Raw genomic sequence first — 20785 nt, 5'->3', positions numbered from 1 at the left:
TTTTTGAAAAAAAAAGGTGCCAATGTTAAATGTATGAAAAATCTAGAGAGAATCATTTCCAACCAAATTTTCAATGGCTTGTATCTCGAAAACAAACACACGGACCCTTCATTTTTTTCTGCTTTTTTAGTTTCTTCATTTATATACTATCAATTTATAACAGTCTTTCAAAAAGCTTGTTATTTTGAAACAGAGGAGCGAACATCCTTAAAACAAATCATGAAGCAGAAGACATACAGAAGGTAACATAGTAAAAAGAAAAAGACAAATAGACAAACAACCAATTAAAAAGTACACTACACAGAAACTAAATATTAAGCATCGCGAACAGCAAAAATCCGAGGGTCATCTCAGGTTATCAGAAAATGTCAACATGTCCTGTTCTGCTAGTAACATCTGTCGTGTTGCTCCTGTTAAATTCGTTTGTAATCATATCTAGTGATAAGGCATCACACAATAAGAGAACAATTGTAACTAAACTAGAGTCACAGAATTAAATTTCCCGCGTGATTTTGAATGTGTCTCCATGAATTTTTATGTCAAGGTAACCATTATCGCCAAGATCGTCTCTCGCTCAGTCTGGAAGAAATATATTACAATGAAAAAATACATAGACAATTGCATTATACAATACACAGCAAATTTAATAATTTTCAAATGTCATAAAACAAAACTACGCCATATGACTTCTGTATTAGTAAAACGGATAGCAGAACATGATATATTCCTACCTGTTACAAAGACAACTTTTTCTCTGTAGTTAGCCATGTTTTAAATTTAAACGTACTTTATAAGGCCAAGACTATTGTAGTTTATGACTGAGTGTTAGAAAATTACAAAGTTGTTCAACAATTTTTTTTTAATTACTCCTTTAATTTATTTTTCTCAACAGAGTCAGATTAGAGTGTGAAGTAATAAATGACTGAAAAATACACCATTTAACTATTTAATGCTAAACAATCTAAAAATGGTAACTCCTGAATAGCACAGCTCTAATTTTCCACATTTTTTCTTTTGTATAAAAAAAATGAAAAGTGAAAAAATATATATAGTATTCGAATCATTCTGTTTTAAACTGAAAAATGTCGGTCGAAAAAATATACGAGATAATACAAAACATCAAAAAAGCACGATTACCATGACCTAACAACTTCATAACATATTATATAATAAACCATGTACTCCTTGCACACGTTACTAAACATAGAGAAAACGCCGACTTGTCAATATAAAGTAGCAATTTAACAGTGCGTGTATAAATATACCATGGCTCGTAAGAATACCTTCTGTAATAAGATTTGTTACCAGACTTTCAGCTATAACCTCTTCTGTAATTAATTTTGATACCGATCGTTGAGCAATAACCTCTTCTGTAATACTCTTGTTACCAGACATAGCACTAGAACCTCTATTGTAATAAATATTGATACCGCGGAAGTGATGCTAAAATCTCTGCCGTAATTATTTTTTTTTACCAAACTTGGAGCTGCATATATAACCTCCTGTGTCTTAAATCTTGATACCTGACGTAGAGCTAGAACCTCATGAAATAGTTGTAATTAAACTTGGGGCAAACACAATCAACCACTCAATATACTTGATACATTTTATAACGATAAGATTTGATGTGATTGCCAATAAGAAAACTATCCATACTTGGCCAATATAGGTCATTGTACTACCTTCAACAATGAGCAAAACCCGTACCATATATTAAACTAGAAAGGCCCTGGTATGACAAATGTATAACAATTCAAAAGAGAAAAGCAACGGCCTGAATGATGCTATAAACAATAGACGAAAAACAAATCTGGCAGTTACCATTCAATAGCAATCAACGTATTTCAGGCTCCTGACTTGGGACATGTAGACACATAAAGAATTAAACGGGATCAAACAATCCTCTCGTAACCTTGAAAATAAGTGTAACAGTACAACATAATAACAAACTAAAAATTTATTTGAAAAGGTTTGACTGAAAGATCGGCACGAAACAAATAGTAAAAATAAAACAAAGTACCGATTAAAGAGTGCTCTCAGTCGCTGAAAGCTACTTGAAAACAAACGTCAACTTATAAATAAACCATCATGATGTTAACACAGGGAAATTTCACTCACGTGTTTCTCACGTGAAATTCAGGTGAATTTAACATGGAAATCACAGGAAAATTTTTTTCACGTGAATTTTCAAAGTACGGTTATTCATACATCTTCTGAATCTTCAGATTATATAAAAATGATGAAAAATGTTTTTTTTTTTTATTGGGTGAATTTCACCTGGAAATTATCGCGCGAATTTCACGTTTAAGCTCGTTTGAGGTGAATGCCATGTAAGATTTATGTGAAATTTACGTGAGTATAATTTGTCTGACTACCAAGACTAAAATACCCATCAGTACAAGTTCAACGAACTTAGTGTAAAGACGCCACTAACTGTCTGAGAAAAACATATTCACTTTGCGCAATGCCAAAATATAAGTATCGACAGAGTTAGGACATTACAGTAAAAATAAGGATGTGATATCCAGTTCGAAATAAGAGTTATACAGATAAAGCAAAACTTCCAACCAAATCTTTATATGTAAAAAAGAATTTAGTGAAGGTTTTAATTATTATAACTAGTGGTGACAAAAACCATCATGACCTTATATAGGAAATAGGAAATATATATAAATATGGTACAAAACAAAGGAAAATGAACAATAATGACAGAAGATCGTCTCGTCGCATTTGAAGTAAATCTGTGTATAAAGTTTCCTAAGTGAACTGAAATACCATAATAGTTGATCATTGGCTCCTGACTAACAAATAAATAAATAGCCCCTGTTTTTAATCACCACTGGTAAATAATTGTATAGCACCCTTTTTGTCATTGTATTTCATAATTTATTTTTGCGCACACCCAATAGTGACAGAATAGTCAACCTGATGACGGTGGTCACAAACCAGGTAAAAGTAGAAGTAGATGTAGAAGAAGTTTGGATAACCTCCAGTGGCAAATATTTCATTCATACTCACGAAGACCAACTGTTAATCGAACCGTAATAAAATTACTAGTTTGTATACGCCCGTTTACGGGACGTAATATGGTATACACTTTTCCGTACGCATCCGTCCGTTATGGAGTATTATTCATTTAAAAAGGGGGATTTTCCAGTTTTCGGACAATAACTCAAAAATACGTTGAGGAGTTTTCCTGACACTTTGGTGAATTATTGATATCTATTGACGTGATCTTCCTTTCGATTTTAGAAATTTTAGATTTTACGTTTCCGAGGTATGGGGTTTCATTTATTAAAAAAGGGGGATTTTCAAGTTAACAATAACTCAAAAGCACTTTGAGCAGTGATGACTGGTTTAAATCTATTAAAATAAAATCCCTTTAGTTTTTTTTTATAAATTTCTGATGTGACATTGAGTAGTTATGGAACTTTATTCTTTGAAAAATCGACGGGCTTATCATGCGCTCATGACGCAGCTTTTTATTTGTTCTATCAGAAGGAGTCTTAATCTTTATTTAAACAAACAATGTTGGTAACGGTCAATTGTGAGGATACAGGTCGGGCAGCGCAATGTTCATTGCAAATCTTATAATTTTTCCGTTCATCATTCGCAAAACTCCACCGTTATATTGTTTGTATAGTGTTACATTACGATTTAGTATGGAAAAGAACAGATATTGATTCGCCACCAGAAATGGAAATGATGTTTAATCAATGAAAATTACACACAAAAACTAGTTCATTTGCCTGTAAAATGACTCCCATTTGAGAAGAAAGTAAAATTTGACAACACGCCATATCATTTTCACTTCAAAAATTCAGATTGCTAGAAACAAAACTGAAATCGTTATAGTCAGATACACAAATGCAGCCAAGTCTTCGTGTTGAAGACCGTACTTTGACCTATAATGGTTTACTTTTATAAATTTTGACTTGGATGGAGAGTTGTTTCATTGGCACTCATACCAGATCTTCTTATATCTACTTGAATACCGCTAGGCTTTCTAGACTTATTAGTTGTCCTTGGGTTATTTGTGCAGTTTAGTTGCTGTTTTATTGACATGTACCCCATATCTCCGTCTTTTAATTCATTTGATATTTTGCAAAAGTGTTATTTCAATCTTTTAATACAAAAAGTAATGTGCTTCATCATGTTACTATAATTTGTACTTTTTGTCAAATATCAGTATTCATTATATATTATAGCACCTTTGTTAACCATGTTGTTCTAATGTTACTATGTTCACACTTTTATTGTTAATGTTGTACTAACATACCCCATGTGGGGGCTTTAGTGAAATAAAATGTCTTATATCTTTTGAAATGACTCACATAACAGAAAAAAATAACAAAAGATATAAATATTCTGATTATGTTTTGTTTAAGGTCATGTCTTGACTAATGCAGTTTTTCATAAACATAAAACCGGGACACACGTTGAATCACTCATATCAGCGGCTAACAACTACATCGGAAACCAGCGATATATTTAAATTCAGGGTGAGATATAACAATCTCAGGAATCTCCAGTCGTACAATATTTGAGGGTCTAGTTGGGGGTTTTATCATTTTTAGGCCATTTTGCTATATTCTTTATATTTTTTCATCATTAATCTCTATTTTTATATTTTAGCCTCTGGTTATTCTGTATTCTTTAGTTTTTTGGCCCATTTTTCTCTGTTCTTTATATTTTCCCCCTATTATTCTCTATTCTGTAACACCCCCCCCCCCCACCCCCACCCATCCGTACCCTCAATTCTAATATAAAACGAGTGTTCTGCTTTTTCAAAAGAGGTAAAATCATAATGTTTGTAACATATGTAACTAAACTAGAATCAAATTTCCGCATGATTTTGAAGTGATGTCTCCTTGAATTTTTATGAAAAGGTAATCATTATCGCCAAGGACGTCTCTCGGTTAAGTAATCTATTACTATGAAAAAAATTATACACATAATTATGCATTATATAATATACAGCAAATTTGATAATTTTCACATGTTATAGAAAACTATGACATATGAATGTCTCCATATTAGTTAGAGTTTAGACGGATAGCAGAACATGATTCCTACCTGTTACAAGGACAACTTTTTCTTTGAAGTAAGCCATGTTTTACGGTCAGAAATTATCCGGGATAATACAAAAGATCTTAAAAAGACTACCTTGTCCTTACATCTAGATAACGTATCATGTGATACACCATGCACACGTTTTTACATCGATGTTACTATATATAGAGAAAACATACTTAAATGACACTGACCTTTATTTTTATTTTGTCAATATTAAGGAGCCATTTAACGGGAACACAGTGCGTGTATAAATATACAATGGCTCGTAAGAATATCTTTTGTAATAGGTTTTGCTACCAGACGTGGAGCTAGAACCTCTTCAGTAATTAATTTTGACCCCGAACGTGAAGCTACAACCTCTTCTGTAATAAATCTTGTTACCAGACATAACACTAGAAACTCTGTTGTAATAAATATTGATACCGCGGAAGTGATGCTAAAACCTCTGCAGTAATTAATCTTGATACCAAAATTGGAGCTGTATATAGAATAGAACCTCATATCTCATAAATCTTGATACCGGACGTGGAGCTAGTACCTCATGAAATATTTGCCATTGGACTTTAAGCAAACACAATGATGTGATTGCCAATAAGAAAACTATGCACACTAGACCAATACAGGTCATTGTATGGCCTTCAACAATGAGCAAAACCCGTACAATATATTAAACTAGAAAGGTCGGTGTGACAAATGTGAAACAATTTAAAAGAAAAAATCAACAGACTAATTAATGCGATAAACAATAGACGAAAAACAAATATGGCAGACGCCATTCAATGACAATCAATGAATGGCAGGCTCCTGACTTGGAACATGTAGACATATAAAGATTTGACGGGATAAAAAAATCCTCTCGTAACCTAGGACATAAGTTTAACAGTACAACATAAGAACAAACTATGAAATAAGTTGAAAGGGTTTGACTGAAGGATCGGAACAAAATGAATAGAAAAAATAAAACAAAGTACCGATTAAAGAGTGTTCGCAGTCACTGAAAGCTATGTTAAATTAAATTTCAACTTATAAATAAACCATCATGATGTTAACACAGGGAAATTTCACTCACGTGAATCTCACGTGAATTTAACATGAAAATCACAGGATTTTTTTTTTCACGTGAATTTTCAAAGTAAACTTATTCAAATAACATCTAAATTTTCAAATTTTACTAAAATCTTAAAAAGTGCTAGTTTTTTGTGTGAAATTCACGTGAAAATGTTCACGAGAGTTTCACGTATACATAAGCTCGTTTGAGGTCAATTCCATGTGAGATTTATGTGATATTCACGTAATTAAAATTTGTCAGTGTACCCAGACTCAAATACCCATCAGTACAAGTTCAACGAACTAAGTGTAAAGACGCCGCTAACTGTCTGATAAAAAAAATATTAACCTTGCGCAATGCCAAAATATAAGTATCGACAGAGTTAGGACATTACAGTAACATTAAGGATGTGATATCCAGTTCGAAATAAGAGTTATACAGAAAAAGCAAAACTGCCAACCAACTCTGTTTATCTAACAAAGAATTTAGTGAAGGTTTTAATTATTATCATTAGTGGTGACGAAAACCATCATGACCTGATATAGGAAATAGGAAATATACATAAACATGGTACAAAACAAAAGAAAATGAACAATAATGACAGAAGATCGTCTCGTCGCTTTTGAAGTAAATCTGTGTATAAAGTTTCCTGATTGAACTGAAATACCATTATAATTGATTGGTTACTGTTTGGATAACCTCCAGTGGCAAATATTTCATCCATTCTCATGACAACCAACTATTAAGGAAACCTTTGATAAAATTTCTACTTTTTTGTCGCAGAAAGTGAGATATAGGGATATTGATCTGACGGCGGATGCGGCGGCACTAACTAACCTCTTAAAAACTTACTATTTCAGAAGGTAGAAGACCTGGATACTTCATACTTTGTATACAGATGCCTTATGTTATGAGATTTCTGTCTGTCATATGTTTATTGTCCTTGACCTCATTTTCATGGTTCAGTGACTACTTGAAAAGAGTTCAAATTCATTGTAATGTTCATTTCTCTCTTATAATGAGTAATATGATAACTATATTTGGTATGTGCGTACCTTGCAATGTACTCATGCCTGTCAGACAGTTTTTACTTTACCTTGACCTCATTTCATGAATCAGTTAACAAGGTTAAATTTTCGTGGTTAAGTCCATATCGCGGATACTATGAGCAATAGGTCTACTATATTTGGTGTACGGAATGATTGTAAGGTGTACATGTCCAACTGGCAGGTGTCATTTGAACTTGATCTCTTTTCATGGTTCAGTGGTTAAAGTTAAGTTTTTATGTTTTTGTCTGTTTTTCTAATACTGTATGCAATATGTCAACTATATTTGGTATATAGAAATATTTTACGATATTCATGTCAGTCTGGCAGATTTATTTGACCTTGACCTCATATTCACGGTTCATTGCTCAATGTTAAGTTTTTGTGTTTTGGTCTGGGTTTTTTAAACTATACGCAATAGGTTAACTATAGTTTATGTATGTAACGATTGTAAGGTGTATATGTCTGTCTGACAGATATCATCTTACAATGACCTCATTTTCGTGGTTCATTGGTCAATGTTAAGTTTTTTTGGTTAAGTTTGTTTCTAAGATACTATATGCGATAGGTCAATTATATTTGACGTATTGAATGATTGTAAGGTGTACATGTCTGTCTGGCAGGGTTCATCTGACCTTGACCTCATTTTTTCGATCCTGTTAAGTTTATGTGATATTTGTATTAAAACTTTATATTGAGGACTATTAAAATAAAATCAGTGGTCAGTAAAGCAGGCGAGATATTTCAGCGTGTGCACTCTTGTTGTTCTACCAGAATGCATTTCTAAACTTACATTTGCAATGTTGGTAAAAGGCAATTGGGAGGATACAGGTCGGGGTGCAATTGTTCATTGCAGATCTCATAATTATTCCGTTCATCATTCGCAATACTCCACTGTATATGTTTGTGTAGCGTTATTTCAACCTTCAACAATAAGAAAACCATATAATGTAAAGTCGGCTATAAAAGACCCTGGCATTTGCCCTTTTTGTTTTTGAATTGTTGGGACTAAATCTTCGATGGTCTATTAACAAGACCATACAATTAATATTTAATAGCAAGAAATCTCATTCCAATTTTTATTTTAATTGAATCAGAGATGGTACATACTGGTCAATGGTATAAATGCTTTCCACCATCGATATTGTTGATACTCCCGGCAATGTACGATGCTTCGTCTGACGCCCAAGAAGAGCAAGAGGGAAACAACATCTGCTGGTTTTCCAGTCCTATTTAGGTGTGCTTGTTTTGCTGACTTGTTTGCATACTATAAAGAAAAAAGGTAATTTTAGACATTGAAATACAAGATTCAAAGATATCGAAATTGGTTGACATGAATTTCGGAAATAATCTGTTTTAGTTACGTTCGAGACGAAACGCTTAGGAAGCAAAAAATAAAAATATATGTTATCATCTCGATCAAAAAAAGACCAAAAACAAATCACCAAAAATCTGTTAAGGTCATTTTTTCAGAGGGTATTGCAATAACAACATTAACGGTACTAATTTCAATGCACCTGACCCACGATTCGCATTATGACAAATAATGACTCTTCTGTGAAACATGAGGCCTACATATGTAAAACCCATTAACTGATACAAACGTTGAAGGACTAATAAAACAACAAAAAAAGGACTAAAAGTCATCCAAAACCAGGACAATGAATCATATCTATTTCAAGAGTCAATTATAGCAATATCAACTCCAAGGTCGATTCTTTCAATAATTCATTGACGGAACAATATGTGGATACAACCTTCTTTTGTCTTCATCTGTAGCCTTCAAAGCACTATTACGAAGAATATTGGTATCATCAATGAAGCTAGGACTACAATTTGATAATAGAATACAATGAAGTTACACATGTACGATAAACTAACAAAACATAAATTAATAATGAATATAAAAATAGATTATATTCAAATATAAGAAATCATATATCAGAAAAGAAACAAAACTAAGAAATAGAATGACAACATTCGGCATTTGTTATAATATAGTAATCTTATTATTGTCATCATATTTCATCAAATTTATATATCTTTCTTTCGTTATGTCCCTTAAAATTGTACCGTGTGCAATAAAATTGAAAACAACACGTTATATACATTTCATGCGTCCGAAACGCTTTTCTGGATTTACTTTAATCAGGAAACGCTAATGCGCAAATATTTGAAAGCCAAGGATTTATAAGAACCGAAAAAATCGAAGAGCTATATGACAAAAAATAACATAACAAAATAGCCAAATCCATTTAAAGCCAACTTTGCCTGAGGGAGTTGAAAACTTAAGTTCTTTATAATTTCAAAATTTATAAATGGACAATTTTAGAAAGGATTGCTATAAATCATGTCTGTACCGTAGTACACTTGGAGGGGAAAGTTTTTCATCTTCCAGGCGCATTCAGAATGTGGTAGGGTAAACATATTTGTGAGAGCTGGGACACTTGTACACTGGGGTAACAGAACATCATTAGAACAAACGTAAATATCAGTTGGAAAGAGCCTGAACCAGTAGATCGATATAAAGCTGAATACAACTAACAACACTTCAAAAGACACAAAAAAATATCTAAGCGTACTGGAGTATTTTGAAGCTAGTTAATAGACCAATGTTAATTAAGAAATATAGACCATATTTTTAAGACTAGAGACTAATCATTGCATCTTCAAACGATTCAGTGTGAAGACGTCATAAGCATTCTGAGAAAACCATGACATCGTGTTGTGCAAAAATATAATTATCGACATGATGCAGGCCCGTAACTCAATAGCAATATTTGTCCAGTTATGTATTAAACTCTTTAGAATAAAATCAGTGTTACATATAGTGCCGAGAAAGACCATTTTCAAAGATCAGTTGACCTCTGTCAGGCTGTCATATGCACTTAATACTAATAACAACCATTCTATAGACCAAGTAATCATAATAAATGAGAAAATGACTTAAATGAAAACTTTAAAACGTTGTTCACTGATCCGTAAAAAGAGGTCAGACCAGCTCGCTAGTCATGTCGGACGATAGACAACATACAATGGCCATTGAATACACTTCAAGCAATTTAAAAGTTCTGAAAATAACCTTCTCAAGTCCCGTTTCAAATTACAGATTTTATACAATTTTAGATTAGATTTTTTTGCAGAATGCAGGACAATGCAAGACAAACTGTGGTCTCTGCCTATTAAAAGCAAATGGCAAAAGCATTGTGTTTTGAAATCACATATACTCTATTACATACTTTTTAAATATCTGGTGTAGTATACGCGCTCAAGACACCTTGGAATAGACATACAACTTTATGGTTACATGGTTTAATATAAACTAACTAGAATCAACAGCAATATATGTTTATATAACAAGCATTTAAGTAGAAATACAGATCGTGGGAATCCTAGATAAAGTCATAACTTATGTCGCTGCATCCGATGATGCACACAGTTTATAGTACCGACAGCTGATTAACGTAAACAAACTTGAACTGACAAATATCAACATAATTGTAAATACTACATCTGGCACTGAAGGTTTAGGGACCAACTGTTTATTGATCACAAATCAAGGTACTTAGTAACAACGTTCTAGGTACTACATCACCCATTAATTAGAACTTACTTGATGGCATTCACTCTTACACCGTGAGGACCTAATTCTGAAAGAAATTTATTTAACCAATATTTTTTTCAATGATTTGTTCATTAACTGTATGCGTCGATAAAGTTAAGCCCATTATATATTTCTAGATGAGATCCAGTGTTTTGAACATGTATATAGAGCTTAACACATTTTGTAAAAGAAGGGGGAAAGGGCGGGGGGGGGGGGGGGGGTCAAAAATGGTTTTGAACGTAAGGGATCAATAAGTTGGTGTACAGACAAACAACCGACGAAGCATATGTTTAAAACATTATTGCACAACTTATCTAAACAAACGTTCGATTAGAAAAAAATGGACAGATGAAAAAAGATAAAAATTATATCAAGCACTGTACCATCACAAAAGAAATTTGTTAAAATTCTTGTTATTTTGAAATAGTCAATGCAATCAATTACAAGTCAGAAAATTTTACAATGATTTTGATTGGTTGACGATACTGGCAATTCATTCAATGTTTTCTTCTAGAAATATTACTGTATAATAAAAATATTTTACCTTTGGCTAGACATTTTGTAAACATATCAATAGCTACTTTTGCCATGCAGTAAACTACTACTTCCGGTTGCTGAAAAACATAAAAACATTTTCTTTTCTTTACATTTCAATTTTACATAGTAATTTTGCATCATGTGATTATGATGAAATTTCCTATTTCTTTTTTGCAGGAAAGCACACATTTCAGTTCAAATTAATCCAATTGCGCACTATGTAGATAAATTTCAACTTTAAGTTTCCTCTTCAGTAATGACCTATTGATCATGAAAACCAAGATGTCTGATCACCTATAAATACACAAAATAAACTTATAAAATGTTATAAACGGAGAGAGAGAAACAGCAATAAAAGTTTATTTTGTATTGTTTATTAACATTTTAAATATATTTCCTGTCTTACTTGTGAATGCTCTTGTCTATAGTTCTTATATTAGTTGATTTTGTGCACTTATTAATCTTTCAAGTTGAGGCAGTTTGTTCTTTATATTATATATATATATGTTGAGCTGTTAAACCACTGTCTAAGTTAGGGTAGGGTTGAGTGCTCATAAACCTGTTTTTTCTTACATGCATTAGTTTTTATGGATTTTTAACTTGACCTGTCAGTTACTATTAGTACTTAACTTTGTGTCTTTTCAATTAAGGGAAATGTATAAATTTCTTGCTTACTGTAAACCAACTAATTTTCGTGAGCGATTTATTTTCACAAGCAATTTATTTTCGCATTTAGAAATATAACGTGCATATAAATTGTCGGGACTGTTTTTCATATGTATCTTTCCTTATTCATTTATTAAAATACATTAAGTAAACTTGAAAATCGCGAAAAAATAAATAGCTGGGATGTAGACTAGAAAGTATAAAACGCAAAATAAAGTATTCGCGAAAAATTAGTTGGTTTACAGTAGTCCAGTCTGTGTTTGCAGGAAATTTACATCATTGGTTGTCTGGTGGAGAGTTGTCTTATTGGCAATCATGCCACATCTTATTTTTATATAACCTTGCCATATTCCTATTGTGCCTGTCCAAAGTTCAGAGCCTGTAGTTTTTGTCAGTTTAGTCTGACACTAAAATTTATTGGTTGTTGTTGTTGTTTCATACTGGTCATATTTGTTTTTTGTAATTTATTTTGTTATAAACTAGGCAATTAGTTTTACAGTTTGGATTGTTTCAATTTTTCATCTGAGGGCCTTTTAAAGCTGCCTACTTTGACTATAGGTACGGATTTTCTCATTATTGAAGGTCGTCACAGGCCTACAATTGCTTTCTCAAAGCCATGATCAATAGTTTTCATATTTTATATACCACATCTTTTAATTTTTATAGTAATCATGATAATCATCTTTCAAGTTCAAAAATTTTTTTAAAAATCAAAGCACCAAAAGGTGCTATAGGCAGTTAATCAAAAACTCAAAGGTAAACCTGGCCACGTTCAGATGAGTAGTGTAAAGAATTAGTCAAAACATTTATCTCAGGCATTGTTCTCAGCTATTTCTAAAGTATCAAATAATGCATGTACAGTAATGTTTATGTTATGCAATCCTACCACTTTCAAAAGTTATTTCCAATTGATATTTATAAAGATTCAATGTCTGAGATTATACACATACACTGTTCTATGTTAGGGGAGAGTTTTGTGCCAGTTAAGATGTTTAAGCCGCCACATTCTGTATGTACCAGTCCATAGTGAGAACCCACTAATGATTGTTGCTGTATATCATATTTATTTTTCATAATTGTTTTGTACATTTTTTAAAATTTTATTAATTTCTTGTGTATACTTCTGATTTTAGTATGATGTCCAAGTTATTGTAAATGCTCTTTTGTTCCGAAGTTGTAAAGTTCCAGGCGGAAAGAACTAACTAGCCGAAAAGTTTTCCAGAACTTATTAACTACATTGTAGTTACTTTGTTCTTCCTCTGGTTTAAAAGTTCCACCTGAACAAGTGACTACTAGTTGAAATAGTTTACACTTTTGTTATCATGGTTATTGTGTTAAGGGGCCAGCAAAAGCAATCCTTTGAGTGTAGGAGTTTCTCCCTGCATTAAAGATCCATTGGTAGCCTTCGACCGTTGTCTGCTCTAAGATCTGGTTATTGTCTCTATGACACATTCCCCATTTTCACTCTCAATTTTTTTTACGTCTCAAATTATAACTGAATTAAAATATGTTGATTACGGTTTAACTGTCTTCCATTACTAATATCATAATAAAAAAAAACATTTATTTAAACTTTCAATAACTGTAATAGTAAGAATTAAGAAAAACTTGTTTGTAACTTCAACTTGTTGAAAACATATTGAATGTTTCTCGAGTCTCGTTAGTCGACTCGTTACCTTTTTATCGTATCATGCGATTTCTTTTCATATTATTTTCATGACGAAATCGTTTACCAGCATAAAGTTGCTGAAGGAACCGCAAAGAATTGATTCAATAACACTTAACGAGTGTTTAAATGTGAAAAATTATAAAAAGAAACATTTAAAAACGTCGTATTTTTCTGTACCGGAAATCGAAAAGTCCTTGTAAATCAAAAACAATTACGGTGTGATACGCGTCATAGATTCGAACTTAATATTTTACAAAATACGCGACTTTGAAGTTAAATAATACCGTCCTTTAGAAAACAGTTGTTAAAGTTTACATCACAATATTTATTGAACCACATCGAGCTTAATCAAAGCATGTGTAGCATTATGTTACATTGTACACAAAAGCGAAACAATCTTAAAATGACTTTGACATCGACCAATCAGAAAACTACAATAACAACAACTGAATTTGACAAGCATGAAGGTGATTTGTTAGAAATCGGAATAATATTAACAAGAAAACAAACTAGATATCATTGAGATGGGAGCCATCTCTGTGGGCCCCGCTGTGAATAATGTGCATTAAAAAATTGTATCTTTACCATAGGACATGGAGTTGTCAATTGAAACCAAAGTTTTTGACCTTGACCTTTGACCTAGGAAGTTGTACATAAATTATGACACACCCTTTGGTGTTGGTTTGTTTACATGTCAAGTATAAACTTTGAAATGATAACGGTTATCTAGATATGGAGCGGACACGATCTTCACCACAGGACACGGGGTTGTCAACTGAAACCAAAATTTTGACCTTGACCTTTGACCTAGGAAGTTGTACATACATCATGACACACCCTCTGGTGTTGGTTAATAAACATGTTAAATATTAAGTATACAATCATAACGGTTATCTAGATGTGGAGCGGACACGATCTTCACCACAGGACACGGGGTTGTCAACTGAAACCAAAGTTTTTGACCTTGACCTTTGACCTAGGAAGTTGTACATACATCATGACACACCCTCTGGTGTTGGTTAAAATGGATGTCAAGTATAAACTTTGAAATCAACGGTTCTCAAGATATAGAGTGGACACGATCTTCACCACAGGACACAGGGTTGTCAACTGAAACCAAAGTTTTTTGACCTTGACTTTTGACCTAGGAAGTTGTACATACATCATGACACGCCCTCTGGTGGTGGTTAATAAACATGTAAAGTATAAAGTATGAAATCATAATGGTTCTCTAGATATGGAGCGGACACAAAGTTAAAGTGTTACGGACGGACGGACGGACGGACGGACAGACTGATCACTATAGGGCGACCCGCCTAAAGGCGGGGCCCTAATGAGCATACATTAAAGATTACTGAATAAAGATGATTTAAATAATCTCAATCAGAAAAAAAAAACGAATAAAATGATTAATACGTAATGGTACGTAAATTTCGTCTTCTATGCAATTTGAAATTGCCGCCAACTTATATCAGCTTATTAATAGACTACTGACGTATGTAATACGTATCGATGACAAACAATATCCCTACGACTTTTGCCATCTGGGAAATGTAAACGACTCATCTTTATAGATTTTCAGCGATCAAATATTTCATACAATTGTTCTTTGACATCTTAGCCCACAGCACAGGGGGTAATAAACTATAGAAGGATTTCTATCGAGCATTACTTCCTATGTGCAACTTCAAAACTTTTTGGAAAATCGACGACCATTTAACGTTTTTATGGTAATATTTTTTATATTCCAAAATAAAAAGTATGAAAAAAGTGCCCAATTAGTTATAAATAACATGATAGCCAGCCAGATAATAAAAGTGGCACATATTTCAGCATTTGTTGGGTAGAACATAAATCTAGGGTGCTCGCATAAATCAGCTTAACTGCTTAATAAAAGTGGCCTTACCATTCATGCCATTTAGGTTTAGTTGGCTTCTGCAAATTTTAAATTGCCTATCATTTCTGCTGTTTATAATTTCTCTGTATCTTCTATAGTTCTTGCCCTATACATAAAAGAGTAAAAGTTATTATTGAATGACATCTTGCATTAATATTGTTTTGCTGTTTAATGTACATGATGTATATTGATGCGTGTTTAATAAAAATCTGTACCATGTGTGCTTGATAAGCTTGTTGCCCTTTTAGTTGGTCTTTATGCTTTAAATGAATTTTAATGATCAACTAGAAAAACTATGAGCACTGCCCAAATAAGTCATCCCCCCCCCCCCCCCTCCAAAAAAAAAGGACATGCACACACAGTGGTATTCATTGACATCAAATATGAAGATAATTTGGCTCCATTGAGATATATATCTCAAGTGACTATAAGTTTAAGGCTGTGATTTTTTAACAAATACATTTCTAAAACCTTCCAAAGTTAGAAAATGGACAGATTTTAAATAACTTTCCAACAATTAAAGTTCCTTAACTTTGCATCTTACACAAAAATATACATGATAAATAGGGGATGATACTTCAGCTTGCATATTCTTTAAAGTTTTAAAGGAACATAACTGAAGAACGGTAAAAGTTTTACTACCAAAATTTGAAATTGATCTGATTTTGTGGTAAAAAGTATTGTTTTAAAGTTTAATAAAATTTGGTTGAGGTAAACTTAAGTTAGAGGCTGGAAACGAAAAATTTATCATTTTTCCATTGTTCAAGAACATAACTCTAGAATAGTAAAAGAGACACTACCAAAATTCAAACTTAATCTGTATTTTGTGGTGATAAGCATTGTGTATAAGTTTCATAACATTTGGTTGAGACAAACTAAAGTTTAGAGAACGGGAAACCAAAAATTCAGCATTTTTTTCCCATTTGTAAAGGGGCATACCTCTAGAACAGTAACACTGACATCACCAAAATTCAAACTTGATCTGAGTATTGTGATAACAAGCGTTTGTAAAAGTTTAATAAATTTGGTTGAGGCAAACTAAAGTACTGTAAGAGAACAAAAAACAACTTTGGGACACACAGACGGACAGACGATCAAGTGTTAAACTTAATGCCCCCTCCACTATGGGTCATGAAAATGAAAAGGGAGTTTATGTCAAGATATAAAAAGTTTTTAACAATTCACCAAAGCTTCATAGAAATTGGTGAAAGCATTCTTGAGACTATCCAAACCCCAATAGTACAATGACATAAATCAGATTTTTTTTAAATTGAAAGGAAAATTATTATGTTATACAAAAATAATTCACCAAGTTTCATAAAAATTGCTCAAAGCATTATTAATAGTATACTGGAAAATCCCCCTTTTTATGAATAAAATCCCTAACTTTAAATTGCAAAATTCAAAATCTTTAAAAATTAAAAAGGAGCTTAATTATATCAATAGATAATTCACCAAAGTATTATGAAAACATATGAAAACATATTCTAATTCCAGGACTATCTAAGACATGGTTTGTTTGAATTAAAAAAGTTGGAATAAAGTACCTACTAGAATTCAGGAGAATTAGAGCAAATCAGGCTATGTTCTAGATTATCAGACAATTGACTGTAGAAAAGAAATTTTCTTTTTCTTATTTAGCTATTTGTTATCTCTGTCCTTAATATCTGTTGAACTAAGCCAGTTTTTTCACATTTTTTTGTCTTTTCTCTCTTGTTATTTAACAATGAAAAAAACCAAAGAGAAACTGACAATGCCAAGGCAAAACATAAGATGCAGAAAGTAAAACAAAACAAAACACTAAGCAACACCAACATCACCATCAGTTGAATTCATGTACTCAGTCAGTCAGTGAGAGTTGGCACACTATATTTATGCTTAAAAACCTAAAAATCATAGAGTACTAAATATATATTGTAAATACTTGGTTAAAATGTTGTCATAAATAGCATAGACACCTCTTAGTTTGAGAACCACATGTGTTAATTGTGCGAGTATAATCATGATAATCATGCACAAGATTGACTTTTAAAAGCCTATATTTTCTGAAAATATTGCATGCATTTATTAATATGACCAATTTTAAGAAATGCACAATATGCGAGATGATTTATATAATTGTAATTTCAGGAATTTACAGTAAAGGCTTTTGACCCCACTGCATTTTGCACTTTTTCCCAAATCAGGAGCCAGAAGTTAGGGCCTTTGTGACCTTTGTATGATTTTTATTTTAGTTTCTTTTTTTATATTGAGGAGTTTTAAGTATGACGTCCAATATCACTCAACTAGTATACATTTTTGTTTAATGGCAAGCTAAAGCATGCCTCACAGGCACGGATCCAGGGGGGTCCGAGGGTTGGAACCCCCTTTTTTTTGACGATCAATGCATTTGAATGGGGACATGTAGTTGGAACCCCCCCCCCCCCCCCTCCATTTGTCCTGGGTTAGGAAACCCTCCTTTAAATGGCTGGATCCACCCCCAGCCTCAGGTTGTTGGATTTTCTCGTTGCATTGAAGACCCATTGGTGACCTTTGGCTGTTATCTACTCTTTGATCAGATTGTTATCTCTTTGACACATTCCCCATTTCCATTTTCATGATTTTCAATTTTATTTTCAGTTCTATAACAAATGTTAGACTTCTTGTTGATTTGGTTTCACATTTCGGCTTTGTCAGAGGAAAGTGTCCCAGAAATAGCCTTGCAAGACGTCATAATTATTTGGACTAGGTTTTCACCACATCAACATTGTAAAGATTGTCGCACTGTGGAAGAAACGAGTTTGGCGCGTTAACAAAAATATAATTGCTTGTGCTGACAGGTTAGTATGTGTGCATACCAATAATTAAATTTTCTAAGCCTTCGTTTTGAATATTTTGTCCATTTCTTGGTAAAATACTGTCAGACATCGAGTGCTGTTGTTTTACGAAAACGATCAAGTAATGTGGGGGAGCCCCGTTATTCCGACACCCCGTTAGTCCGACACCCCAATAGTCCGACAACCCATTAGTCCGACACCCCATTGATCCGACACCCCAATAGTCCGACACCCCATTGATCCGACACCCCAATAGTCCGACACGGAATAATTGACCAATATTTTAAATAAAAAGTAAAATAACAAAAGTACCGAGCTTAGAGGAAAGTCCGTAGTCAAATGGCAAAATCTAAAGCTCAAACTCAGCAAACGAATGTATAACAACTGTCATATTCCTGACTTGGTACTATTAGTTAAATAGTGTGCATGAGTCCTAATACGGTATATATGGGATCAGTAAATTCCATATGGGGTAAGAGCGAAGCTCAAATCCCCATATATACCGCATTAGGTCACTAGCAAAGTATGTAACGAATTTATGTTACCGAATATCTTAACGTGAGAAATTTAGAATTATCAAAATGAGCAAGTCTTCAATACTGTAAGCATGAAGAAACTACTTCCATTGATCCTACAAAAACAGATACCAACAATAACAACTTGTTATGTTGGACAATTAAGGGACGTAACACCACTACTAACCGTGTATGAAATAAGCCCCGCCTCCCTACTACCTTATATGGAATTTTAAGGCACGTAACACCACTACTTACCGTGTATGAAATAAGCCCCGTCTCCATACTACCTTATATGGAATTTTAAGGGACGTAACACCACTACCAACCGTGTATGAAATAAACCCCGCCTCCCTACTACCTTATATGGAATTTTAAGGGACGCAACACCACTACTTACCGTGAATGCGATAAGCCCCGCCTCCCTACTAACCCAATATGAAATATACATGGTCTCCACGAGGGCGCTTTTAACCAATCACATTCCTAGAAATGTATAGGAGGAAATATAAAAGCATTGCCTTATGTAGAAAATGGTAGATTAAACCTTGCTTTATAGATATATAAAAAAATGAGAATTGCTTACGTACATAGTGTAAGCGGGATATGGGAATCTGACAAAACAGTAAGCGGGATCCGGGATCGGAACCCCCCAATGAGGCCCCCCAAACAAATAAGTAACAAGGAACCACAACGACAGGCTACAAGGAGCGTGTTTTGCTGACCTGATATTTTTATTTACAATTATGCATGAAATAATGCAACCATTATACCTTTGTTCTTTAGTTTCAGAGATATAATTCAAAAACTGCATTTCCCCCTATGTTCTAGTTTGTGCCATGTTTTCCATGTTGGTTGTCATCGAACACATTTTTAAAACTAAATACCCTAATGCTGATCGTGGCTAAGTTTGTTTAAATTTGTCTCAGTTTTTTTCAGAGAAGAATTTTTTATGAAAGATTACAAAAATCAAAAAAAATGTGAAAAATTTACTAAAAAGGACAATAACTCCCGAAGGGGTCAATGGACCATTTTGGTCAGTGGACTTATTTGTAGATCATATTTTGCTGAACATTATTGTTGCTTACTGTTTTTACTAATCTAGCATAATACTCAAGATAATATAAAAAAAAATACAGCAAAATGTCCTTGCAATTATTAATTCAGGGGTGGACACCAGAAAACGGGTTGTACGATTTGTCTAAAATTTCAGGGTAGATCGATCTGGAACTAATAAACAATTTGAAACCATGTCCGATTTGCTCTTAATGCTTTGGTTTTAGAGATATAATCAACAAGAATGTGTCCCCAGTACACGAATGCCCCACTCGCACTATCATTTTCTATGTTCAGTGGACCTTGAAATTGGGGTAAACCCTCTAATTTTGCATTAAAATTAAAAAGATCATATCATAAGGAACATGTATACTAAGTTTGAAGTCGATTGGACTTCAACTTCATCAAAAACTACCTTGACCAAAAACTTTAACCTGAAGCGGGACAGAAGGACGGACGGACGAACGAACGGACGAACGAACGGACGAACGGACGCACAGACCAGAAAACATAATGCCCCTCTACTATCGTAGGTGGGGCATAAAAATCTACATTTTACCCTGTAGTTAGTTTCTATTTTTACCCGAACACACAAAGTAGATACACAAATGATGATTTTGGCTAAATTTGGTTAAATCTGACCCAGTAGTTTCAGAGGAGAAAATTTTTGTAAAAGTTAACGGACGACGACGGACGTCGGTCATCAAGTGAGCAAAAAGGCAATTGATACAAAAAAAAACATTAGAAAAAATGAACGATGAAATAAATTAACTTATTCAAGAGGATTTTCCCATCAGATTTAACTTATCCTGCTTAGAGTCGTCATAATAATAATGACACAATTCATTAAGTACT

General features: G+C 33.3%; 2 protein-coding genes across 6 annotated transcripts in view; one reads left to right on the top strand and one right to left on the bottom strand.

Moving 5' to 3' along the window:
* Positions 1-20785, top strand: part of LOC143055362 (uncharacterized) — a 188646-nt gene that overhangs the window by 44982 nt on the left and 122879 nt on the right. The gene's annotated exons all lie outside the window — the stretch shown is intronic.
* Positions 1-20785, bottom strand: part of LOC143055354 (putative oxidoreductase TM_0325) — a 97527-nt gene that overhangs the window by 9038 nt on the left and 67704 nt on the right. For 2 of the 5 annotated variants that reach the window (XM_076228486.1, XM_076228491.1), the window contains exon 1: positions 5077-5218. The exons of 1 other annotated variant lie outside the window; for it this stretch is intronic. In XM_076228486.1, coding sequence (XP_076084601.1) covers positions 5077-5113 — 37 coding nt within the window. In that variant the 5' untranslated portion in view covers positions 5114-5218. Of the gene's footprint in view, positions 1-5076; positions 5219-8388; positions 8438-8927; positions 9000-10783; positions 10821-11318; positions 11389-20785 lie in introns of those variants that run through there. 2 more of the 5 variants (XM_076228490.1, XM_076228489.1) reach the window with 2 other exon arrangements.

This window comes from Mytilus galloprovincialis, chromosome 12 (assembly GCF_965363235.1).
Source record: "Mytilus galloprovincialis chromosome 12, xbMytGall1.hap1.1, whole genome shotgun sequence".
Classification (NCBI taxonomy): Eukaryota; Metazoa; Mollusca; class Bivalvia; order Mytilida; family Mytilidae; genus Mytilus; species Mytilus galloprovincialis.
Note: the sequence above shows the minus strand (reverse complement) of the source record. Positions and strands in the feature narration are given on the sequence as shown.